The sequence below is a fragment of the Plecotus auritus genome, assembly GCF_963455305.1.
Source record: "Plecotus auritus genome assembly, chromosome: X".
Classification (NCBI taxonomy): domain Eukaryota; kingdom Metazoa; phylum Chordata; class Mammalia; order Chiroptera; family Vespertilionidae; genus Plecotus; species Plecotus auritus.
In genome coordinates, this window is record NC_137784.1 from 37,629,861 (window position 1) to 37,656,946 (window position 27,086).

At 42.1% G+C, this 27,086-nt stretch overlaps 1 protein-coding gene and 1 pseudogene across 2 annotated transcripts in view; one reads left to right on the plus strand and one right to left on the minus strand.

Moving 5' to 3' along the window:
- Window positions 1-6,484: 6,484 nt before the first annotated feature.
- The window catches only part of BRWD3 (bromodomain and WD repeat domain containing 3), a 173,030-nt gene continuing 152,428 nt past the window's right edge, over window positions 6,485-27,086 (plus strand). Inside the window, exons 1-4 of the mRNA XM_080653837.1 lie at window positions 6,485-6,709; window positions 6,836-6,894; window positions 7,086-7,115; window positions 7,533-7,592. Coding sequence (XP_080509963.1) covers window positions 6,679-6,709; window positions 6,836-6,894; window positions 7,086-7,115; window positions 7,533-7,592 — 180 coding nt within the window. The 5' untranslated portion in view covers window positions 6,485-6,678. The remainder of the gene's footprint in view (window positions 6,710-6,835; window positions 6,895-7,085; window positions 7,116-7,532; window positions 7,593-27,086) is intronic.
- LOC308239425 (large ribosomal subunit protein uL30-like) lies at window positions 25,540-26,264 on the minus strand (annotated as a pseudogene). The gene has a single exon. The product of its transcript is annotated as a large ribosomal subunit protein uL30-like (transcript).

Here is a 27,086-nt window from a genome sequence, read left to right on the forward strand (position 1 = left end):
ATCAGAAAGAATATATGTAGCCCTATGTCGATAGCAGCACAATTTACAATCCTCTTATCTAATAAAAGAGTAATATGCAAATTAACCATCACTCTGCTACACCCACAAGCCACGCCCACCAGCCAATCAGGAGCGAATATGCAAATAAACCCAACCAAGATGGCTACGGCCACAGAGAGCAGGAGGGAGGTTTGGGTTTCCCCGGCGATGAAGGAAGACAAGCTTTCCGCCTGCCCTTGCCGGCCTAGGCCTCCACTCAAGGCTACAAAGTTTCAATGACAGAAGATACATAAACCCAAACAGAAATGGTGGCAGCCACAGAGCTGGAAAGAGCAGGAGGCTAGGGTTGCCCCCGGAGATGGAGGAAGCCAAGCTTTCTGCATACCCTGGCCGGCCCAAGCCTCGCTTAAGGCTAAAAAGTTTCAATTATAGAAGATACATAAATCCCCCAAAAAATGTCTGCCTCCACAGAGCAAGCAGAAGGCTTGGCTCAGCTCCAGGCTACAAAGTTTCAATTGTAGAAGATAAATAAACCCCAGATACCAGGGCCTCCGCTTGGGTCACCGGGGGGCGTGGCCAGCCTGCAAACCACCACAGGCCCCTCGCCCAGGCCACTCCACGCCCCAAGGGAACGCCCACCCTGATCCGGGACACCCTTCAGGGAAAACCAGCTGGCCCCCATCCATGCACCAGGCCTCTATCCTATCTAATAAAAGAGTAATATGCAGATTGACCATCACTCTAACACACAAGAGGGCTGCCCCCATGTGGTCAAAGATCCTGCCCCCATGTGGACACAAGATGGCCACCACAAGATGGCCAGTAGGGGAGGGCAGTTGGGAGGGACCAGGCCTGCAAGGGAGGGCAGTTTGGGGCGATCAAGCCTGCAGGGGAGGGAAGTTGGGGGCAACCAGGCCTGCAGGGAAAGGCAGTTGGGAGGGACCCAGGCCTGCAGCGGAGGGCAGTTAGGGCTGACCAGGCCTGCAGGGGAGGGAGGTGGGGGGGACCCAGGCCTGCAGGGGAGAGCAGTTGGGGGGGACAAGGCCTGCAGGGGAGGGCACTTAGGGGAAAACAGGCTGGCAGGGGAGCAGTTAGGCATCAATCAGGCTGGCAGGGGAGTGGTCAGGGGGTGATCAGGCTGGCAGGCAGAAGTGGTTAGGGGCAATCAGGAAGGCAGGCAGGCGAGCAGTTGGGAGCCAGCAATCCTGGATTGTGAGAGGGATGTCCGACTGCCTGTTTAAGTCCAATCCTGGTGGGATCGGACCTAAACGGGCAGTCGGACATCCCTCGAGGGGTCCCAGATTGGAGAGGGTGCAGGCTGGGCTGAGGGACACACCCCCCATGCACGAATTTCGTGCACAGGGCTTCTAGTAGCTAATAACTGGCAACAGTCCAAGTGCCTATCAGTAAATGAGTGTATAAGAAAGCTGCGGTATATCTACACCATGGAATTCTATGGAGCTGTAAAAAAAAGAAGCATCTCTTATTCTTAGAGACAGTATGGAGGGACCTGGAGAGTATTATGTATGCTAACTAAAATAAGCCAGTCAGAGAAAGACATGTATTACATGATCTCACTCATTATGTGGAATCGAATGAACAAAATAATCTGAAGAACAAAATAGATCCAGAGACAAAGAAGTATTGATCAGTGTGATGAATTTCAGAGGGAAGGCAGGGGTGGTTTTGTGAGTGGGGAGAGATTAACCAAAGAACTTATGTGCATATACCAGGCGTCCTCAAACTACGGCCCGCGGGCCACATGCGGCCCGCCGAGGACATTTATCCGGCCCACCGGGTGCCGCTGCCTGTCCTGCTTAGCAGCCAACTTGTCCCGGGCTCGCAGTGCACATAGGAATTTGTTCATAGTTTTTTTTTTTAAACTATAGTCTGGCCCTCCAACGGTCTGAGGGACAGTGAACTGGCCCCCTGTTTGTAAAGTTTGAGGACCCCTGGTATATACACATACTAGAGGCCTGGTGTACGAAATCTGTGCATGGGTAGGGTCCCTAGGCCTGGCCGACAATCAGGGCCGATCAGAGCCTTCTGGCTGCCCACCGGGGCCTCCCTTCCCCCATTGCCAGCTGCTGGCCAGGGCCTTATTTCGTTCCGCGCAACCCCCTGGTGGTCAGCACACGTCATAGCGAGTGATGGAACTCTGGTGTCCTGGTCAAACTTCCAAGGGGACAATTTGCATATTAGGCTTTTATATTTATACTATGACCCAGACCATAGTGTGTTGAAGGCCTGGGGGAGGGGCTGTGGGTGTGGGGGAGACGGGGTTAATAGGGAAAAAAAGGTTACATCTGTAATACTTTCAATAATAAAGATAAATTTATAAAAAAACAAACAAAAGAACTACACTATATGGAATTGACTACAGCTTTGAAAATAAAAGACTAGTGACCTCAAAGTCATAGCAAAGGAAATTGTACAATGTAAAATATGGAGAAAATTTAAAGAAAAAAAACTGTCATGAACATCCTTCACCATATATGGTTACAATTTTTTTTCTTCTGTTAAGAACTTTTAAGATTTACTTCCTTACCAATTTGCAAATATGCAGTACAGTACAATAACTATAGTAACAGTTGCTGTACATCACATTCCCAAGACTTATTTATCTTGTAAGTGGAAATTTGTACCTTTTGACCCTTTTCACCCATTTTACCCATTTTCTAGCCACCACTTCTGGCAACCCAACCATCTGTTCTCCACATTGATGAGCTCATTTTTTTTTTTGTTTTATTATTTTTTAGATTCCACATATAAGTGAGATCATTTTTGTCTGATTTCTTTTCCTTAGCTTTATGTCCTTAAGGTCCATCTGTCTTGTCACAAATGACAATATTTCATTTTTTTAATTGATTTCAGAGAGGAAGGGAGAGGGAGAGAGAGAGAGAGATAGAAACATCAATGATGAGAGAGAATCATTGATCGGCTGCCTCCTGCACACCACCCCTCACTGGGGGCTGAGCTCACAACCCGAGCATGTGCCCTTGACCAGAATCGAACCTGGGACCCTTCAGTCCATAGGTTGATGCTCTATCCACTGAGAAAACCAGCTAGGGCAATATTTCACATTTTCTAGATGAATAATATACCATGGTAAAAGTATACAACACATTTTCTTTATCCATTCTTCCATTGGTGGACACTTAGTTGTTTTCATGTGTTGATTATTGTTAAGTAATGCTGCAATGAACATGGGAGTGCAAATATCTTTTTGAAAATATTTTTTAGTTTTTGTGCAAATATTTTTTAGTTTTTTCCTGTGCCTGGCTTCTGTGGTGCATGGTTGATGCTGGTAGTACCCAGCAGCTTCCCCTAGCACCCTCCCTCTAGTAAACTGGTGAGAAACTTTAATGTGAACATATTTCCCAGGCACCCTAGAGGGCTAATTCCAAAAGGCAGGTTTCTGGGAAGTTCCAGAGAGCAGAGGTCCAGTATTCTTGTCTTCAAGATATCACAGCATTAAAAAAAAAAAAAAAAAAAAAAAGGTATCACAGCATCTTTCCTACCATTGAATGAATCTCAGCTGGTTCTGTCCTCTCCCACCAGGTCTGGATCTTAGCCATGGGTGGGGAGTAGGGGTTGACAATACTCTATCTCAGTTCTACTGGTAGTGGCTATTATATCTGCTATTCCTATTATCTTTAGACTTCTCTTTACTCCTTACTAGATAATCACTCATTATTCCAATATAATGTTATCATTAATCATTCCGTATCTATAACTTTATATATTCAAAATACTGTGTGCCTTTTCTCTCTTGATTGTACCCAGACTGATACTGAAGTGATCACTGGAATAACAATAATCTATAAAGTTTGATATATGGCACAAATACATTCATGACTTTTACAGCAATTCCTGTGTAGTGGGCATAGCACATAGCAGGGGTCCTCAAACTACGGCCCGCGGGCCACATGCGGCCCGCCGAGGACATTTATCTGGCCCGCTGGGTGCGCTGCCTGTCCTGCTTAGCAGCCGACTCGTCCCGGGCCCACAGTGCGCATAGGAATTTGTTCATAGTTTTTTTTTTTTAAACTATAGTCCGGCCCTCCAACGGTCTGAGGGACAGTGAACTGGCCCCCTGTTTGAAAAGTTTGAGGACCCCTGGCACATAGTATTACTCACATTTTATAGATGAGGAATAAGGTTTACATAATATAAGTGAGTTTTCCAAAGTCATATTGTCATTTTTATCATTTGTAAAATGGGGATAACAATAGAACCTACCTCCTAGGTTCATTACAAAGACTGAATGAGGTAAAGTATATAAAGTGCTTAGTACATGGTAATGGCTTGATGTTAAGTATACACTGAGTGGCCACATTATTATGACTACCTGACGTTTGTAGGCAAATTAGCCATACACTGCATCGTATGGGATATGGAAGCTGAAGGCCTGTTCTAACACCTTTGCTATCTGCAGTTACCAAGATAAAACGTCTCCAATTCGTACACGAACACAAGGATTGGACAGTCGAGCATTGGAAAAAAGTCATGTGGTCCGATGAATCACGTTTCCATTTGCATCATGCAGATGGCAGAGTGAGAATTTTGCAGAAACAGCATGAAAGCATGCACCCCATATGCATGAGTACAACCCTTCAAGCTGGTGGGGGCAGTGTTATGGTTTGGGGCATGTTTTCCTGGCATGATTTGGACCCTTTAATTCGTGTGGAACAACGTCTGAATAGCACAACATACCTAAGTATTGTTGCTGATCAAGTTCATCCTATCATGTTGATGGCGTATCCCAATGGAGATGGCTTCTTCCAACAAGACAATGCGCCATGCCACGGTGCTTGTATTGTGCAGGAGTGGTTTCAAGAACATGAGGGAGACTATCTTGCTTAGGTGGCCCCCACAATCACCAGATCTCAATCCAATTGAGCATTTGTAGGACGAAGTTAAAAGAGCCATCAGGCAGCTGGTTCCACAACCATCAAATCTCACAGAACTGGACAGTGCTATTCATCAGGCATGGTGTCAGATTCCTCGCATCACCTTTCAATATCTGGTGGAGTCAATGCCAAGAAGAATCGCTGCAGTATTGAAGGCAAAAGGTGGCCCAATGAAGTACGATGGGGTGGTCATAATAATCTGGCCACTCAGTGTATATATTATGCTTAAACTGTAAAAAATATTCAGTCTGGTGTTTTGCTAAACTGCTTGTAATGAGGTGTCTAGGATTTTGTATCTGTTCAAGATCTATTTTTTCAGTTATTGGCATTTTTTAAATCAAATACTATAGCATAATTACGTGTGGTTGGTTACTTCTTTCTGAGGGTCAAAAAAGTGACCAGAGTGACAATTAACCAACCTATGTTAAGTTTATGTCAGCATAATGCAATTCTAGGTTCACTATGGTGAAATTTGAATATTTCAATGTAAATAGTACATGCAGCTTAAACAGTATTTCTGGTCCCATCAGGTTCAGCTTCTGTTAATTACTACTTGTGGACAAAGCTTGAGGTGGGAACAGAATATTAAGGGAAAGTGGGGAAGGAGACCCAGTTCACTATGTATGTCAATTACTGTACAAATCATTTGATCGCTTACGATTTCAGTAAAACGAATATTGCAAGTTGGTACTGTACTAAGAGTTTGGGGTTATATATTAACTAACATTGCCCCCAAACTGTAGAAAACTACCTTGCATATATTAAAATGCATGGTTAATGTAAAATGCTTTGGCAGTATTTGAAAATTACCCTAGAGGAATGGGAGAGATATGGCATATGTGAAACTTTCATTAGGGGATAAAATAAAATGCTTCGTGTCTGACAACTAATTCTTTCTGCAATATTTTTCAGAATGGGGGACATTTTCAGAACTGGTCTTCCTCTATGTGAGCCCTGCACTCTGGACTGGTAAGTACAGCATTTTCATCTGGTACAAAAATCATTTTAAAGAGAAACAAGTGACGAGGAAAAAATAGGGGCTCCTTTTCCTTCCTCAGTTACAAGATCGTTTAGCGGGTAGCTAGCTTCCTTTTAGTGGGGAAAAGGCAAAACAACAAGCAAATAAAAACAAACCCCAAAAAACAAGCCTCATCGGTTCCGGGAAGAAAACGAAAAAAGCAGCTGAGTCAAGTCAGCGCCTCACTTGTTTCTCACGATCATGCCAGAGGGCTGGCTCCTCAACCAGAAAGGGTCCGACAGCCTTCACCGGAAGGGAAACCGACTATAGAGATTGTGGACGAGAACGCCACCATCGAGTTCTACAGAGGCTGCCAGAGCGTCGGCCTCATTTAGCACCTCCCCCCTTTTCCGGGAGCCGTAGCTAGGCAACCATGGGCTCTCTGGGAGAGCAGAGACCTGGCTGCAGCCGTAGTGCCTCTGGCGGCGAACAACCTGTAATGCAAGCTCCTCTCAGTTTTTACCTTCCATTACTCCACCCCCTTTGCACCCGCCCACCCGTCGGCCACTTCGACTCCTCCCTCTTCTTCTCTCGCTCCCTCTCCTTCCTCCTCCGCCTCCTCAGCTCTAGGGCTAGAATATCTATGGGTCGAAACGTGATGCGATGAATCCGAGAGAGACCGAAACTGGGACGAGGAGTGCGGCGGAAACGGCGGGACTCCAGGGCATGGGGGCTTCACCACAATAGAGGCAGCGCCCTCACCCGCCGCCACTAGCCCCTCTGGATCGAAGCCCCCTCGTGAAAAGGATGGCGGCGGCACCTACCCAGATAGAAGCCGGTGGGTAGCTGAGTCTGGGGGCCAAGGGGATGGGAGCTTAGCGCGACCAATGTCAGTTTCCTTTGGAAAAGGCTTCTGTTTCTCTTCTTTGCCTCCCTCTCAACCTCTTTTTCACCTCTTTCTTAGAACTGTATTACCTGATCGCTAGATTCTTGCAGTCCGGACCCTGCAACAAATCCGCTCAGGTGAGAGGGAGAAGGAGGTCTGGGAGTCGTGGGGATGGTACCAAAGGGGAAGTCGAGGCAGCGGAGTGCGCGGTTCCGCTGAAGGAATGGCCGGCCTTGACTAGTCCTACCTACCGTCAGCGGCTGAGGGGAGGGAGGAATGGGTTGATGGCCCAAGCTGCTTCTCATATATGTATTTCCCTTTTGCTCAGGTGCTAGTACAGGAGCTTGAGGAGCATCAGGTACGGAGCCCCTTAGGGAAGAGGGTTGGGAGAGAGGGAGGGCCAGTCCAGGGCGAAGGGCTGGGGCCCTGTGGGAGGCTTGGATCTGGGCACTGATAGCTGTTGTCATAGGGGTAAACCGGCTTCTTCCCTCAAAAGGGGCGGATAGCGCTGGGGTCTCAACTCGCCCCCTCTTTATGCCTGAGGGAGGCGGTTTTTCAGGATTTCCTCTCCTTCGGCCTCCTCCTCTCCTCCCGCCACCCCCCTCCAACATCCCCCCCCCCCCACTAGTCTAGCTCTGGGGCAACAGCTACAAGGCCTTGAGAAATAAAGATGCCAAAGGGTTGTGGACCGGGACCCAAGCTGGTTCGGGTTGACGGGGAGCAGGGGCTTGGCCTTTATCGTTTTTCCTTCCCCCTCCTTTTCTCTGGCCCGTAGCTGATTCCGCGCCGCTTAGACTGGGAGGGGAAGGAGCATCGAAGAAGCTTTGAGGATCTGGTGAGTAAAGTTTTCATTTCAACTTACCCCAACTCTTTCACTGCTCCCTCCCCACCTTGTTCCCCCAGCCCGCCTCCGGGGGACCCCTCAGCCTACGAGGTTCCTGAGCTCGGTGTTGAGCTGTAGGACTGCCCCTTCCCCCCCCTCCCCATCCCGAGTCGGAGAAGGGGTACCCTGCCCTCCCCTTGGCCTCGCTTGTTTCCACCCGAAAACTTTGAAGAATGTGAGTTGGTTATCAGAGATGCAGTGTTGTGGGTTATGAATATGTTACAAACATCGGGAAAGACCCATTGTAGGGGGAAAAGGGAGAGAAACCAGAGGGTTATCTTGGGGCACGTACCGTGGACTGACGCTGGCCAATGGCAGTCTTGGTAACAGCTCGGAGTTCCGGATTAGTGGAAGAAAACTGGTTTCTGGTTGGTCCTGGCTTGAAACACGGGAACTGAGGCCAGACTCAGTCTTTTTTGGGGGTGGGGGACGAGGGAGGGGGCTCTGGAGGGGAGTTGACGGACCCGGATTGAGAAAAACGACAATTAAAAATAGGGAGCATCGAGCGAATTCCAAAATTTCGAGTACTGAATAAAAGCATAGTCGTTGTATATCTCGGATTTTAGAAAATAGCTAATCAAATCATTACTCAATTGAATTTGTGCACATTACTAAATAACAACTATGGATTATGACCTTTTTGAGAATTGAAACACGATTTTGGGTTTACAAGTAGACAACAATGGCCATATTCTAAAATAGAATATACTTTAGTAAAGGACCAAAGCATTAGATTGACCGCCGTTTCTCCTAAAAAATAATTCAAAGTATAAATGTACCTTATGTTTAGCTTTGATACACACAAAAAGGTGACCCTTTTTATTTTGGGGAGGCTGCTCCCTTGCATTAGCCACTGGGCACAGTGAATTGGAAGGAAATGAAAAAAGAAAGGGCGATGTTACTAAAATCTAAATTGAGCCATCTTTGACATAAAATCCAAATGGAGAAAAATCGGACAAAGTTTAAAAAAGTTGGAGGGGTATGGTAGACTCTAAATAGAAATAAAATGATTTAAAAATTGTTTGCAATAAGACAATATTTAAATTGCTTTGATGTTCATTTGATATTTCTCTTTGTATTAAATTACAATGAGGCCACATTAATTATTACTAAGTCTACTATTTTTCTTATTTTTTTGCAAATCACAGAAAATGGCTTAAGGATTGTGATAAGGATAACCACCATCTGTACTGTTAATGGTAAAGAATTAGCAGGTGGATAAAAATTATTTTTAAAAAACTGCATATATTAGTTTATTTAATTAGTAGTCAGACATTTTGTTGAACTTAAGTCCTGCCAAAAGAAGGGCAAAATATCAATGCCTACCAATATATATTTTAACACTTTATGACTAATATGCTTTTGAAGATATTTTTTACTGAGGCATATTTAAAATGTTTTCTTTTACTTTTGTCTTTAAGTGGACCATTTTATGTAGAAAAGACTTAAAAGGAAAAAGCTGTTTAAACATTAACTTGACAGTAATGCAAAGTAAATGAACACCAAAATAATTAAAAATACAGGTCTCTTAACCACACACACACACACACACACACACACACACACACACACAAAACAGCCCACTAGACTTCCTTTTCTTATATTGTAAAGGCATATTTTTAAGTAATTGTAATTGATGTCCATTTTATGCTTTATATTTTCTTACTTAAAACTTACACATATGCTTATCTGTATTTGACTACTCATTATTATTTTAATGGCAAGAAAAGATTCAGTTGTATTTGATCTGTTATGATTAGAACTTAGCTTCCAGTAAAGCACTTCAGTTACTTCCAGTTTTTCACTGATATCTTTGCATAGTTAAGTAATCTTTTTGCTGTTTTCTTTTTCTTTTTGAGTTCTTTTCCTGGGCTCTATTCCTAAAGTGGATTTACCAGGTCAGAGGATCTCATTAGTTTTTATGTATTGTAAGATTGCTTTTCAGAAAACTGTACTAATTTATAGTGTCACTATTTAGGTACTTAGAGTGAGTTTTTAAATATTTTTTTACATCTTTTGATGGATTTAATTGGTGAAAGTATTTCCTAGTTGAATTAACTAGCTTTTTTCCATTGTTACTGAAGCTTAAACTTTAACCAGTTAATTTTTTAATTGTTAATCCATTTGTATATTCCTACATATACTTGAGTTTCACGTTTATCATTTTAATTTGTTTTTACATTTATATCTATATATTTTTATATAAACAGAATTTCTATTGTTTGAACATTATATAACGTTTTGATAGTCTGTCTTCTTTGTTTTTAATTTAATTTTTATATTTTACACTTAGGTTTTTACTTTTCCAGACTGGGATCCAGTTTTTCTAGGGATAGTACATTTTGATAGTATGGTCTTATTTCAAGTCAAATGTCTGCTCTCTACTTATAGATTTCTTTGTAAGGGAAGAGGAGACAAGGCTGAGTGAGACTCTGAACAGGAGGAAAAGAAGTATAGTGGCTGAGAACTGAGTGGGCAGTGTTAGACTGATTCTAGATTCAGCAGTTGTATTGTTTATTAAAATTATTACACATTTGATCTCTGATTTTGAGTAGCTTTATTGTGGAAGAGATGGATTTTTTTTTTCCTTGGGGTAGGGATTTTTTTTTGGAGAATTTTTATGAGTTTATTTGAGCCAATCTGATGACATATGCTGGGAAGCAATATGCTCCTTGGGATAGGTATTTTTTAAAGTACTATTAGAACAATGGATTTTGATCTTTGATTTTGCTACATGTTTTGGATTGGAATTTAGGGCAAAGTATTAATTAGTTGTAAAACCTTATGTACTTATACTATTAATAAGTAGTATAATCTGATACGTTAATTCTATAACAACACTTCAAATTAAGATGTACTGGGGTATAGGAAGGAAAGAATACAAATGCATAATGAAGAGGTAAAATACAAACAAAGATATCAAAATACTGAACAGGGGTTGCATATCCATGTATATACTATATATTAGAAAAAAATCCTGCCTTTCTGTCCATATGTATACTTTTGCTTAAATTATACTGCTTAACTTGATTTATCCAGAAGAATATTAATAAGTTGATTACTACTGTTCCTATTACATATTCTAGAAATTCCCCCTTTTTATTTTTTAAATCTGATTTAATGTTTTAATTCAAATTTGGAATATAAGAGAAGGTGCTTTTTTTTTTTTTAAAGCGGCTGGCAGGCAAGTATTGACATATCCAGATCTGAAATGTCTTTAAAAATGTCTGTACATGAAATGTTTGTCAGGTTATGTTGAACTGTATGGTTTTTGAATATGGCATTCAAAATAAAACATTCTAAATTAATTTTTAGAATGTTAAGTAATAAGGGAGAATTTTGAAGTGATGGTGATTTTTTGACATTTCTCACATAACATTTATATTTTTTAGCTAGGTAATTATTACCATCTAATTTCCCTAATTATTTTTATAAGGTGAAGGGCATATAAAACATGCTATTAAAAATTGTATTTAAAAAATGAGTGTCAGAATTGAACTCCAAATGTGTATTTGCAGGTGCATCTGTGTTAAACAAGAAATCATTAGTTCGAAATACTTAGTGTTATTTGTATTTTTATGAATTACAGAAAACTAATTCAGTATGATATTGGTGGTGTATTCACTCTTAAGAATATGTCTTTTCATTATCTTTTTGTAGGGATTCTCAGTCCTTCTGATTGATCTTTTTATCCTGTTATTTTCTATACATTATTGATAATTTCTTGTATTTTAAATTACATTTTAAGGTAGGTAATTTAAATAATTACAGATGTTCTTTCATTTGTGGTGACCCTGTTGAATTGTTGGCTATTTTATTGCTTCCTCCATGGAGCTTTATTGAGGATGAGGAACAAGGTAATGAGGGGGGCATGTGTGTTTAAATGAATAGTTTTTGTTAATCTTCACATTTATATATTGATATGGTGACTTAAAAATCTTTTTCGAAGGCAATTTTAAGAATTTTGAATCATGTTTAGGGGACTCATATGATAATACTGAACCAAAGGCACAATTATCTTTAGGTGTGGTATATATTTTACATTTATTCAGTATTTTCATTCATAGAATTGAGAGCACCAATTAATGTTTACATTTGGAGTTATATTGATTGTATTGCCTTCTTTTTTTATTTACTGATTTTAGAAAGAGAAACATTGATTTGTTGTTCCACTTATTTATGCATTCATTGGTTGATTCTTGTATGTGCCCTGACCCAGGATCAAACCCGCAACTTTGGCTTATTGGAACGAAGGTCTAACCAACTGAACTATTCACCTAGGGTTCTATTACCTTCATTTTATTTTATTTTTAAATGTTTTAATATGTTTTTATTGATTTCAGAGAGAGGAAGGGAGAGGGAGAGATATAGAAACACCAATGATGAGTGAGAATCATTGATTAGCTGCCTCCTGCACTCCCCCAACTGGGGATCCAGCCCTGACTGGGAATCAAACCCCTGACCTCCTAGTTCATGAGTGGACGCTCAACCACTGAGCCACACCAGGCGGTCTATTACCTTCATTTTATATACAAAAGACTTGCAGCAATTTTATGCTCTTAAAAATTTTTTATCAAGATTGCATGTTCACTGTCTTTAAAAATAATACATGTACCAGTATCTATGATGATATGTCATTATAAGAACTTGCACCTGCATATAACATATTAAAGTTTAAAAGTGTTTTCACATCTCATTTGATTCTCACCAACTACTTTAAAAGACTGTATTTGAATTCCAGACAAACCTGTATTTTTTTCTTACCTTACCCAGCTCTTTTTCTCTAGTTATTAGTAATAGCTTAAATTGTCTGTTAGAACAGTATCTTTGAGTGCTGGCAGCATCCCTCAGTGTGGAAGCAATTTATAAGCATGTGTAATTTATTAACTGCTGTGTGGATACAGACATGCAGCCATAGTTAGGAAGAACAAAATACATCTTGGGAAACCAGAAAGCATGTTCTGCTCAACCCTAGTGGATATAATGCTAACTCAGAGGTATTATGGCAGAGAGCAATGAATGTCTGAAAACTAGTATACTTCACTACTGATTTGCTTGAGCTATGTGTTCATTTTTGCTTTCTGTAATATGTTGGCTTTAGCTATTTGTCTGGATTCATCTTTGGCTTTTTTTCACATGTGGGCTCTAGTAATATACTTTGGATGATTAAATCCTTTTGGAGATTTATCATTAGTTCTAGGAAAACTGGTACCTCAGTACAAATGAGATGGTATTGAGAAAGTGATGAGAATTGCTATTAGGGTGAATGTTCCCTTATAAAATTTTGTCCTTAAATCACTTTTGCAAAATTTGAAATTAATATAGTTTGTGTGTTTTTGTTCTTGTTTTACTGATGTTGATTACTGATTGGTTAATACATATTTTTTTTGGTAGAGAGCAAAAGAGTAGTTTAAAGGCAATTTAGTGTTTGTGTCATTTTTATTTCTTGTTTGTTTCATATTCTTGAGATTCCCTTGTTTGACATTTCTCACATAACATTTTGTGTTTAGTATGAAAAGATCATAAGATTTAGTCTGGAAGATAGGCTTTACTTGCTGAGTGACCCTGGGAAAGTTATTTAACTTCTTAGGGATTCAGTTTCCTTATTTATAAAATAAAAACCAATACCTGTTTTACATGGTTGTTGTGTGAACCAAAAGAGTTAAATATGAAACAATGTATTTTATTAATTGAAAACACTGTGCAAATGAATTGGTTACTACATTTTAAAAATAGGACAGAGAGGTTGAATTGCTAGTGTAGAAATCTGGACAACTGTGACTGCAAAATTTATATTTTTTAGCTAGGTAATTATTACCATCTAATTTCCCTAATTATTTTTATAAGGTGAAGGGCATATAAAACATGCTATTAAAAATAGTATTTAAAAAATGAGTGTCAGAATTGAACTCCAAATGTGTATTTGCAGGTGCATCTGTGTTAAATAAGAAATCATTAGTTCAAAATACTTAGTGTTATTTGTATTTTTATGAATTACAGAAAACTAATTCAGTATGATATTGGTGGTGTATTCAATCTTTTAAGAATATGTCTTTTCATTCTCTTTTTGTAGGGATTCTCAGTCCTTCTGATTGATCTTTTTATCCTGTTATTTTCTATACATTATTGATAATTTCTTGTATTTTAAATTACATTGTTGAAGATTTTTTTTCATGCCCTTTAGTATCTACCATGGTGCTTTATATGATTCGCTGGCCCTCTGTTATTATTTGATCAGTTTTCTTTACTGTTTTAAGAAGTATTTCATTATCCTGTATAATAAAGATGCAATATGCAAATGGTCATTACACCGTGAAGCGTAACGACCAACCACGTAACGATCAGATCATGGATCAGCAGGAAGGTGTGGTAGTGAGCTACAAGCGGGCGCTGGAGAGCTACAGGAGGGGGCAGGGCAGCAAGCTATGGGGGGCGGGGGGGCAGAGGGAGCTACAGGAGGGCGGGGCAGCAGGCGGAGAGCTACAGGAGAGTGGCAGTGAGCTACTGGCTACAAGCAGGTGTCAGAGAGCTATGGGGGGTGGCAGGGCAGCAAGCTATGAGGAGGGTGGTGGGCGGGCAGGGGGAGCTACAGGAGGGCGGAGCAGTGGGCGGAGAGCTACTGGAGGGCGGCAGCGAGCTACTGGTGAGCTACTGGCACACGGATTTGTGCGCAGGGCTACTAATATATATATACTAGAGGCCCGGTGCATGAAAATTGATGCACTGTAGGGGGTCCCTCAGCCCGGCCAGCCTCCTCTCACAGTCCGGGAGCCCTCAGGGGTGGGAGGCGACTTGGAGTTCAGAGGAAGGCGACGCCCCCATCACACCTCTGCTGCTGCCACAGCCGGCAGTGCAAGCCTCGGCTGGCCCTGGTTACCTGAGCCTCGGGCAGCCCTGGGAGGCTTGCCTGTGCCTCGGGCTGGCCCTAGGAGGCTGGGCAGCCGACATCTGAGGCTTGCCTGAGCCTTGGGTTAGCCCTGGGCAGCTGGGGGGCTGAGGGGACTGGGGGACTCTGGAGGTAGGTGTGTGGAGCGGCCGGACCCGCCTGGGGGTGGGCCCGGTTGTGCCGCATGCCTGCTGCCCTGGCAGGGCTGAGGGGACTAGGCGCTGCCATCTTTGAGGGCGTGGCAGTCAATTAGCATATTCCCTCCTTATTGGCTGTGGACACCACCATCTTTGTGAAGGCGTGATGGTCAATTAGCATATTCCTGCTTCATTAGGATATACGTATATATGTATTTTAAGGCTTTTCTAATCTGCTAGGTGGTTCTGAATTCTTTTATTGGACCTTTCTTTACTGAAAAACTTCTAAAATGTGGGTTGATCCCTTATCTTTATCTTGATATTATATACTTTCAAGGTTATAGTACCTGTAGTGCTTTTTTGAGGCAGTGTCACCCAGAGAATACTTGAGCCTAGGTGGATGGATCTGGCGGTCTCATTCCTGAGGCTATCTTAAAACTAATAAAAAGAAATGCTGTGGGTGATGGTTAGCATTTTCAAAGGGAAGTGATAGGAAATCGTAACACTTTGTATTCCACCCTGCTAACCAGTGGTAGCACTACAATCCAAAGGCCTTTCTTTCCCTTTTTACCCATTTTCCCCCTCTCCTCCTTCAAATTCAGCAAACAATAAAACTCGACACTTACATTATAAAGATATAATATCAGATTATTGCAGATATTTCTATTTTACTGAAAAGTATCAAGAAGAAAATATTATTAATTTTAATGTTTTCTTCCAGTCTTTTCTTTTTTTTTTTGTACATGTATTATTAAAAATCAGATGATCCTCTGGAGAGAGGTTTTTTTTAAAATATATGTTTTATTGATTTCAGAGAGGAAGGGAGAGAGAGAGAGAGAGAGAGAGAGAGAGAGAGAGAGAGAGAGAAAGAAAGAGAGAAATGTCAATAATGAGAGAGAATCATTGGTCAGCTGCCTCCTACATGCCCTTGACTGGGGTTTGAGCCTGCAACCCACATGTGTCCTGACCAGGAATCTAACCATGACCTCTTGGTTCATAGGTTGATGCTCAACCACTAGAGTTATGCTGGCTGGGCTAAATTAATTCTTTTCATTGACCAGGGATCCAACCTACAGCCTTGGCATATCAGGACAACGCTCTAACCAATTGAGCTACCCGATCAGGGCCCTGCATTTTTTCTTTTTAAACTTAATCTTGTGGAGGAGCATCTAAAACATTGAGATAACTTGTGCTAGTCACCATCCAGTGAGTTTACTGGGTGGGGGTGTATTTCTCTGCCTGGAATGCCCTCTCTTTCCTTTGTCTGTCTTGTGGACATTTTCTTAGCCTTCAAGTGTGAAATGAGACATGAACTACCCCCTACTTCCAGGCCCAAATTAGCACTGTGCTCCTTTGCTTCCTTAGCTCTGGGTGCTAACTTCTGGGCATGTAGCTTTCGTTTGTTTCTATTTGTTAGTTTGTTTCCCCCACTGGGACTGTGTGTTCCCTTAGTTCAGCAGTTTAATCTTTCCATTGCATCCCTATACTTTAAATGACTGAATAAATGAGTGCCTGAGTAAATGATTCTGTTTTCATTTTTATCAAATCATGTGAGGTGGTTATCATTACTCCCTGTTTTACAGATGAGGAAGCTTAGGCTCAGAGACTGAATAATGTTATAGACCACATATATAGGAAATGGGGTTGCTGTAATAATTCACAAAGTCCTTCCTACTGTACCACACTACTAGAAGGCATAAAAGCTAGTAAATTTTAGAACCTAAATAATCTAGGTTCTCAGACTTCAAAGTACCATGCTAGTGTACTTTTATTGATATATTTAAATTGCTGTATTTTTGCAAAATCTGTTTTGTTTTCTGTCCCTAAATGTGAAAAAAAGCGCATGTGACTAATTTGTTACATCTTCTATTCCCTCCCCCACTCCACAGCCAAATTACAATCTCAGATATATGTTGCATTTTATTTCCTCAGCATATGATCCAAATTTGATTTTTCATTTTACTTGTGTAGTCATGATCTTAGTTAGAAAATAAAACACACAAACAGTTGTTTTATATGCTTTTTAGAGTTGCTGGTCTGATCCTATTATTTCTAAAAGCCAATGTAAAATATCATTCGCAACTGAAAATTAGTATTTCAAATGCAGCTTTTGATGCAGGCCTGGCTCCCAGATATTAGGTAGGTACCATTTGCATTTTATTCAGTGCCCAGTTGGATTCCTGTTAACTAAGTATGATGAGTAGGATCATCTCAGTGCATTCTCTGATCCTCTCAGTTGTCATAATGATTTTGAAGGGTGGTGATTCAGTTGTTAGATTTGCTCTTTAGGTCAGGCAATCTTCCTATTTAGAAGGTTTATAATTTAGGCTTCATTTAATTTTCAGTTTATTGAAATTTATAGTTTTATTTTTTTACAGCCTTCGTGTTCATAATTTTTCAAATGCCTTAATAGGACAGTAGTAGAAAGAGCAGTAGACAGAGAGACCAGAGTTCTGTTCACTCATTGTGACCATTGGACTTCACTTCTCTAGATCTGTTTTTCCTACCGTAAGATGTGGAGTTAGTTTGATTATGTATCAGGATAAGTCCAGTTCAAAGATTCTATAATTTAACTCATTCGAGCTGCTTTATAGAATAATACAGAAGTTTGTATTATACTTTTGAAATTTGCTTTTAGAGAATTCTTCAGATCTCAAAGTGCTTGTTGTGTTACTTGTTGGCCATTATATTCCAGAGAGGAATGTGGTTACATATTGAAATTGGAATATTTGAGCTTTAATAGAAAAGAGTTGCTTATAATATTAAGCCACAAATTTCATAGAATATTTTAGTCCATATTTTAATATATTTTATTTTATATTACATTATATCTCTATATAATTCTAATGAGGGTAGTTAAGTGTTCTTATGCCTTGAAAGATCACCTTTAAAACATTCCAGTTTTAATTAAAACAAATGAATTAAAGTTAACGTTAACTACCACTTATGAGTCCTGAAGTTTGATTTAGAAGAAACTATTATTATAAGAACTGTGTTGATATAGTTTGGAAGCTTACTATTATTTTTTTAAAGGAGAAGCAAGTTCAAAATCAAAAGTATTGTTATTGTCATTGATTATAGAATCTATATATCTATAGTACTGTTTTATAGTCAAATTTTTATTGATTTTAGAGGAATATACTTTTCAATGGGACCACCTAGAAATTGAGCAGTTTTCTGTTGTATAGGGTAAAAATCAAACTTGTGAAATTTATTTAATGGTTTATAATACAAATCTTCAAGGGTGAGAATTTCGTTGTAGAAAAACCTTGTTTTGCTTAACTAATGTTTATGTGTTTTTAAATTATTACAGAGGAATTAATAAAAATTTTATATAATTAACAGTAAATCAAACATCATTGTTTCTGTAAAGTGAAGAAGTCAGGCCTTAAGATGTCAGTTTGATATAATTCTGACAGGTTTTTATTTAATAAGAGGTAATTCTAAAAATTCCTATTAGATAATTCCCATTTTCTGGATTACATATTGCTAGATATATTGTAATTTCTAGAGTACTTAGTTAGATTTTTGTAACCTGAGTAACTTGAGATGGTAATTGCATAAGGAAAAGAAAATTTGTAAAACATAAAATGCCATTAAAGACATCAACTACCATCCATTGTAAAGCCCTAATTCAGGGTAGGGCAAAAGTAGGTTTACAGTTGTTCATATGGAAAATAATACAATAATTAATAAATAATAATATAAGAATTAACTGTGTTTCACGTACTCACAATTGTAAACTTACTTTTGCTCCACACTCTATAGCAGTTACTTGATGGAAAAGTAATCTCTGATATCAGAAGCCCAGTTTATTCAAGGCAGTATTGGGTCGGGGGAAAAGCATAAGCTATTATAGATGTTAATATTCAGTATTTTAAGGCATCTATGTAATAAAAGCCTAAGCAACCATTAAGGCGGAACAACCAGAATGACTGGTCACTATAATGTGCACTGACCACCAGGGGACAGACGCTCAACGCAGGAGCTTCCCCCTGGTGGTCAGTGCGCTCCCACAGGGGAAGCAGTGAGCCGAGCAGTAAGGAGCTGTGAGCTGGTGAGTGGTAAGGAGCGAAGGGTCCCGGACTGTGAGAGGGATGTCCAACTGCCGGCTTAGGCCCGCTCCCCATGGGTGTTCCTGGACTGCGAGAGGGTGCAAGCCGGGCTGAGGCCCCCCCCCCAGTGCACAAATTTTGTGTGTGTGTGTGCGTGTGTGTGTATGCATGTGTGTGTGTGTGTGTGTGTGTGTGTGTGTGTGTGTGTATTTTTTTTAGGGGTACTAACTATGTTTGCATGTATGCATATTTAGGAAATGCCCTAATATTGAGGGAATGAATTACAAATTAGTATTTTAGGACATCTGTGTCTATAGATAACAAGAAATTGTTTTTAGCTGCCTTTACCTTATTACTTATATATTTTACTGATAGTCCTATATAGTTTTTGCTTAGGAAACAAAAAAACTATATAGGACTATCAGTAATGTGAGAAATTAATGAAAGAATTTGCTTGATACTTTGTCTCAATCCAGAAACTAAACCTTATAGATGCATATCTATCTATAATAATAAAAGTGTAATATGCTAACTAGACCAGACATCTTTCTGACCTTCCAGACAAAGCCGGGACTGCGAGGGAAGCCCAGAGTCCTGGGTGCCTACCAATGGCTGGAGGGAAGTCCGGGGTCCCGGGTGCCAGAGGGAAGCTGGTGTGGCAGCCGGGGGAAGGAAGGCCTACTCTTGCAGGAATTTTGTACATCAGGCCTCTAGTTTAAAATAATCAGGTTAAGTAGCCATTCTTTTCTAAGAATCATGACAGTTGCCCAAGCCCCAATTATTTTGGTAGATTAAAATTGGTTTTTGAAGGTACTTATAAAGATAATGGTCAGGAAATAATTTTTAAAAATCACAACAGAATCATTTATTCCAAGAGTTCTAAATACATGTTGGATTGTAGATCTTTGGCTGTTTCCTAAGAAAAGAAAAAGGCACCCTGATATAAGAACCTAAGGTTTTTCTTTTATGAATTCATATGATATTGCTTATAGATATACTTTACTTTGGCAGACATTACTTTGGTTTTTATTCATTTATTGATTCACTGAGCAAATATTGCTCAAACATACATAATCTCTTGCCTCATGGTGATCATTAGGGATGATTTACAAAATTATTTTTTTATCTTGTGGTGGTAATATGTCAATGTGTGTACTATGTAATAGTAGACATGTATATTATTATTTATATTTATACTAGAGGCCTGGTGCATGAAATTCATGCATGGCGGTGGGGGGTCCCTCAGCCCAGCCTGCACCCTCTTCATTCTGGGACCCCTCGGGGGATGTCCAACTTCTGGTTTAGGCCCGATCACGCCATCCGGGACCACTGGCTCTTAACTGCTCACCTGCCTACCTGCCTGATCGCCCCTAACCACTCTGCCTGCCTGCCTGGTCACTCCTAACCCCTCTGCCTGTGGGATTGGGCCTAAACCAGCAGTCGGACATACCTCTTGCAATCTGGGACTGCTGGCTCCTAACCGCTGCCTGCCTGCCTGTTTGCCCCTAACTGCTCTCTCCTGCCGTCCTGATCACCCCTAACTGCTCCCCTGCCGGCCTGATCGCCCCTAACCACCTCTGCCTCGGCTTCTGCCACCGTGACTTTGTCCAGAAGGATGACTGGAATATGTTCTGTTGACCCAGTATAATTAGCATATTACACTTTTATTAGTATAGATTAGTCAGCTCAGACAGCCATAACAAAAATATCATAAATTTGTGTGGTTTAAACAACAGAAATATATTTTTCTCACAGTTCTGGAGGCTGGAATTTGGGGTCAGGGTACCAGCATAGCATTGTCCCATACACCAGAAAGTGGTGGATTGATTGCCAGTCAGCGCCCATATCCAGGTTGCAGATTCAATACTCAGTCCAGTGAATGCAGGAAACAATGGAACAATGTTTCTCCCTCTTTTCTTTGAGATCAATTAAAATGAATGATAAATAAATAATGTTCTCTAAGTATGGTTTTAACAGGAAAGACATTAGTGATCTATGAAGTGAAAAACTCGTTATAACACATATATATAGCATGACCCCATTTTTTAAAAAATATTTATTGATTTCAGAGGAAGGGAAAAGGAGAGATAGATAGAAACATCAATGATGAGAATCATTGATCAGCTGCCTTCTGCATGCCCCTACTGAGGATCAAGCCCGAAATTTGACCAGGAATCATATTGTGACCTCCTGTTTCATAGATTGATGCTCAATCACTGAGCCCCACCAGCCAGGCCCCATTTTTATCAATACCAGGCACATGAGGTACATTGGCAAGATCTCACTCCTAGATGAAAGTCTGAAATTTCCCAAACTCCTTTGCAGCTAGGTTTCTGGATATGAATTCGTTTCTGCCAATCGGATGCGCTTGCACAATATTTTGAAGGCAGAAGTAGGGCAGAGGCATTTTCCTGCAGTTTGGGATGTTTGCTGCTGGTGATCATGTTTGCAGAGATGTGGAGGTTTTCTGCAGCGGAATCCAGGCTGTGCACAGACAGTTGTGGCAGAGGCAGTGCCCAGTGACCTGTTTTATGGGATCTGGAGGGCACTTGCGGGGGCAGCAGTTTCATGATCCCGGGTCACAGCTGTTCCAGAGTGTCCCTAGAATTCAGTTGTGGCTGAGGGGGCAACTCCTTCCCCTGGGCAGGGAGTCTTTCCTGGGGGCCCAGCCTATTACCCACTCCTCCAGCTTTCTGATGATTTCCCAAGCACCAATTCCCAGTGCTAAATTCTTTCCTGCCTAAAATAGCAAAGATCTAAAAACATTTTGGATCCTCTACTTTCAATGAAAACAATGCTGCACAGGGTCAGGTCTGAGAAGTGGGTGAGGGGTTGCGGAAGGCTCCCTTTTTTGAGTCTCAGCTTCCTCTTCTGTAGAACCGAGACCAAAGATTATCTGTTCACTAGAGACCCGGTGCATGAAAATTCATGCACTGGAGGTGGTGTCTCTCAGCCCATCCTGCTCTCTCTCACAGTCCAGGAGACCTCAGGGGCAGGAGGCGACATGGCAATCAGGGGAAGGCGACGCCCCCATTACACCTGTGCTGCTGCCACTGCCAGCAGTGCAAGCCTCAGCCAGCCCTGGTTGCCTGAGCCTCAGGTGACCCTGGGCAGCTGGGCAGCCGCCATCTGAGGCTTGCCTGCACCTTGGGCCAGCCCTGGGCGGCTGGGGAGCTGAGGGGACTGAGGGACTCTGGAGGCAGGCACGCAGAGTGGCTGGACTCACCTCGGGGCGAGCCCGGCCTTGCTGCACCCCTGCCGCCTCAGTGGGGCTGAGGGGACTGGGCGCCACCACCTTGTGGCTGTGGGCGCCGCCATCTTTGAGGGCGTGACAGTCAATTAGCATATTCTCTCCTTATTGGCTGTGGGCACGTCCATCTTTGTTGGCATTTGGGTCAATTAGCATATTCCCTCTTTATTAGATAGGATAGTTAATGAAGACCATGGCAGCTGTGTTACCCGAAGATGGCCACAACATTTTGTATCCCTCCTGTGGCCTTGCCAATTTCTGCCACTCCTTTCTCTTGAAGTAGCGCTGACCTCTGAATTCCGAGGCCAAGGCCGAAAAGGCGCAGGGCTGCAGCCCTGCCCACCCCACCAGGGTTTCCAGCTCTGGCCCTGCCCACGCCGCTCGGGGCTCTGTCTGGCGTGGGGCCTTGCCCTCTTGGCTCACTTCCCCTCCTGTCTGCCGCATCATGGCTCACCTACTGGTGCTGCTGGGCCCAGCGGGCAGGGTAAGAGCCCACATCGGGCCTTGCACCTACTGGCTCCTGTGTGCTACTGCCCCCTGTGTCCCGCGGCCCCTATTCCTGCCACTGTTCCGACCAGGGCCAGACACCCAGGTGCTGTGCATGGCCCACAGGGACTGCTGTGGCCACCAGGAAAGCCTCCCACCCCATCCCTGATGCCTGCGCCCTGATCACGGGTCCACTTCCACCAAAGGAGAGCTTTGCTTGTGCAGCTGCCCGAGACTGAGACCGAGCAACTCCAACGTCCTTGGACCCCAAATTTCTGCCAGCCAAGGCAGTTGGACAGCTGGTCCCGCTCTGATTGGGGTGTTGGGGGTGATTGGCCTGGATCAGGCTGGTTCACTGGCTGTGGTGGCTGTCATAGCGGCTGGTTGTTAGGTTGTTAGGGTTGTGACAGTGTTACGGTCGCTGGCTTTATATATATATATATATTCTTCTTCCTCTCCCTCTATCATCTATCTATCTATCTATCTATCTATCTATCTATCTATCTATCTATCTATCTATCTATCTATAATTGTAGCACTTATAAAAACTGGTGTTGTGGCTAGTAGATTTCAGGACTATTAAGAGAACATAGTTCTAACTGGTTTGGCTCAGTGGATAGAGCGTTGGCCTGTGGACTCAAGGGTCCCAGGTTAGATTCTGGTCAAGGGCATGTACCTTGGTTGGGGGCACATACCCAGTAGGGAGTGTGCAGGAGGCAGCTGATCGATGTTTCTCTCTCATCGATGTTTCTAACTTTCTATCCCTTTCCCTTCCTCTCTGTAAAAAATCAATAAAAATATATTAAAAAAAAGAGAACATAGATTTTTGTTTTATCTAAGGATTTTTAATACCCTAGTTTTCTCTGTTTAGTCTTACAATAATTAGGTGTTTATGAAACACATCAGGGACTTGAACATTAGCTTAGATAAAAAATGTAAAACAGTTGTGTTTTATTGTCCCATCCCTATCTACATATGTTAACCATCTTCAGAAATTTACTTGTGTGTTTTAAAAAATGTTGATGTTGCAGTGAATTCTGAGTTCACAGCTTAGTCATTTAGAGCATGGTATTTATAAAATTATTAATTTGATCTTCTTTTGTAAACTAGTTAGCTTAACAGTTCTGCTTTATTAAATGACTGTGACCTGTTAATTCAAAAGAGATTAAGGTAATAGTTTGGTGCAAGTAATATCTATTTTTAAAATTTTTTATTATTTTTAAATTTTATCTTTATGGTTGAAAGTATTACAAGCATCCCCCCACAGTGACCCTTTTCCACCCCATTCCCTTCCCCTCCCCAGGCCTTCCCCACACTATTGTCTGTCCATGGGCTATGCATATCTATATATATAAAAGGCTAATATGCTAAGTGTCCCTCCGACCAATTGCTATGACATGCACTGACCACCAGGGCAGATGCTCAACGCAGGAGCTGCCATGATGTGCACTGGCCATTTACAGAGAAACGGCACTGCAGACCTGGTGCTGACAAAGCAACACTTGGCTTCCCCCAAGTGGGACACAAGCTAGCCTGGAAATGGTGGCTGTGGGTGGGTAATGATGTCACGTAGCAATGCCCGGCTTCCTCTCCCTAGTGACAGGCCATTTAACAATAAATGGCACTATGGACCTGGTGCCCACAAAGCAACACTTGGCTTCCCCCAAGTGGGACACAGGCCCCATCACCACCCTGGAGCGACAGCCCACCAAATCGCAGCAGACACTGCCGAGACCCCATTGCGCAAAATGCGGCCCACAGCTGAGCCCAGCCTGGAAACAATGGCTGTGGGCGCCGGGTAATGACATCATGTAGCAATGCCCGACTTCCTCTCCCTAGTGACTAGCCTCCTTGGAGTTTCTTCAGCCCAGGAACATGACTCGTTTTATAGCCATATAGAAACATTTTACACTGTAACCAAATGTCTGTGAAGCATTTTCCCATGCCTCATCTCATTTGATCCTCACAGAAGTCCTGGAGTAGGTAGATAGGAGACTCGGTGGAACCCTGTTTTCATTAGCTGGAAAACGGAGATTTAGAAAGCTTAGAAACTTGACCTGACTGAAAAGAAGTAAGAAATGGTGGACCTTGAAAATGATGTCAGGTTTTCTCACTGCATGGAATATAGTCAAACACTGTTGCAGTTAAATATTTTACCCTTTGTTCTCCCTGTGTGATCTACAGTAATCTTCTTCATGTTGATATTTACTGCTATGTTGCTGACAATTACCTGAAAGAGAAGTTGGGGTGCTTCAATGGGCTGGAAAAAGTTTAGCTACATCAGAAAGCAGGTCTAATTAAGCAAGCTTATTCTATATCTATAAAAGGCTAAGTAAGTAGACTCGCGCATGCGCGATACATATAAAGCTCTCGCTGGCGCCAATTGCACCTGTGTGTTTCGATCTATCATTGTTGATCGTGAATTTGGTTGACACTTCTATTATAGAGAAAGGGAAAATAGCAATATTAAAATATTTCTTCTAATGAATTTCCTTTCAGTGTGCATGGATTTGTGCACTGGGCCACTAGTATGCATATAAGTTCTTGGTTAATCTCTTCCCGCCCCACCTCCCTTCCCTCTGAAATATATTGCCGGGGATGACTGGCAAACCCTGAGCAAGGGATGAATGTTTACTCTAACACACTTTTCTGTGAAAGAGAGGGCTAAGGCACTACTTGGCTATCGCCACCAAGTAGTCCAGTTCGCCTGTCTCCTTTGACTATTATTGTCATAACAGCTTGAACTAAAATTAAGCTCCAGATACAATTAGCAGGGTAAAATATACTTGAGAAAGCATATGCTTCTACAAGGTCGGGTGTTTAAAGATTCTAGCCAAACACCCCGGAGGATCGGACTTGTTTGGAAAAGTCAAGGTAGGGGCTGTGGCCTTTGGCAAGGTCCCTTCAGAGGCTCCCAACCTTTCGGAGAATCCTTCTTACAGACATTCCAACCAAGTCCCATGATTCCCCACAATACATCATTAGGTAGCATGCTTCAATGTCTCTGGATCTTTTTTTATTTTATTTTAATTTTAAAGGACGTTTATTAACTGACCAGATTACGGGAATAACCATGGTAGATACCTTAGCTCATTCTTCTAATAAGCCTATTGATCTGGTCTTTCCTGTTACCAGCATCTCCACCTTCTACAGAATGGGTGGTCTTTTTCTTCATTCCACCTCGTGGAGAAGATAACTTGAAGGGCCATAGGAAATTGTTTACTTCTTTGAAGCACTTTCCAGCAGTATAGATCTCCTGAATCAGATCTTCCATGCAGATGATACCATATTTACCAAGAGATTGAGCAATCAATGAGTTATCTGTCAGGGCAGTTCGTTTTTTGTTGATTTTGCCATAACTATGCTTGTAGATCAATTCATTTATTGACTTCAGGTTTGGGTACCCCCATGCAATATATGATTCCACAATGCTCAGCGTGTTAATTGAAGCCTTGTTGAAGATCTGGCAAAGGTGAAGAAGCTGCAGCACCTTTTGGACCTTTGGGCTCACACCATTAATACCTCTGATCCTGATGACAAATGCCAATTTGGATTTGGCAGTTACATAGAAGTTGCCAGCTTTTCTTGCCATCCTAGCCATTAGAATCTCAGTTCTGTACATCTATCTGTATTCCTTGTGATAGTGCTTAGCTTTTTCATAGATGAGCTTCCTTCTTGCCTTTCGAAGCATCTTTTGGGTAAACTTCCTTCTCAGGCACTTGAGCTTCAGCTCTGCGAAATTCCTTCGCTTTTCTGGAGGGTTTCTGGCACAGCAGGAACCTTCTTCTTCTTCTCTTCTGAAGACTCCATGGTTCCAACCAGAAAATAACTCTCTGGATCTTTTTTGTTCATCAGTTTGTTTTGTTAATCAGATTCCACATACCTGATATAAGTAAGATCATGTGATATTCGTTTTTTTCTGATTGCTTTAATTCTCTTAGCATAATACTCGTTTAGTCCATCCATGTTGTTTCAAAGGTTAACAAGTCCTTCTTTTTTACAGCTGCATAGTATTCCATGGAGTAAGTGTACCTCAGCTTTCTTATCCACTCATCAACTGATGCGCACTTGGGCTGTTTCCATATTTTAGCTATCCTATCTAATAAAGAGGGAATATGCTAATTGATCCTCACACCGTCGCAAAGATGGCGGTGCCCACAGCCAATAAGGAGGGAATATGCTAATTGACTGCCACACCCTCAAAGATGGCAGCGCCCAGTCTCCTCAGCCCCGCTGGGGTGCCTGCCTCTGGAGTCCCCCAGTCCCCTCAGCCCTCCAGCCACCCAGGGCCGGCCCAAGGCACAGGCAAGCCTTGGATGGTGGCTGCCCAGCCACCCAGGGCTGCCCAAGCCTCAGGTAACCAGGGCTGGCTGAGGCTTCCACTGCCGGCAGTGGCAGCAGCAGAGGTGTGATGGGGCGCTGCCTTCACCTGATCACCGGGTTGCCTCCCACCCCTGAGGGCTCCCGGACCCCCCCCCCCTGGTCTAGTGCATGAATTTTCATGCACCAGGCCTCTAGTTGTAAATAATGCTTCTAGGGCAGCCGTGGGCAAACTATGGCCCGCAGACTGGATCCGGCCCGTTCGGCTGTTCTATCCGGCCCGCGAAGCCGAAAGAGCGGAGGGTTCTCTTG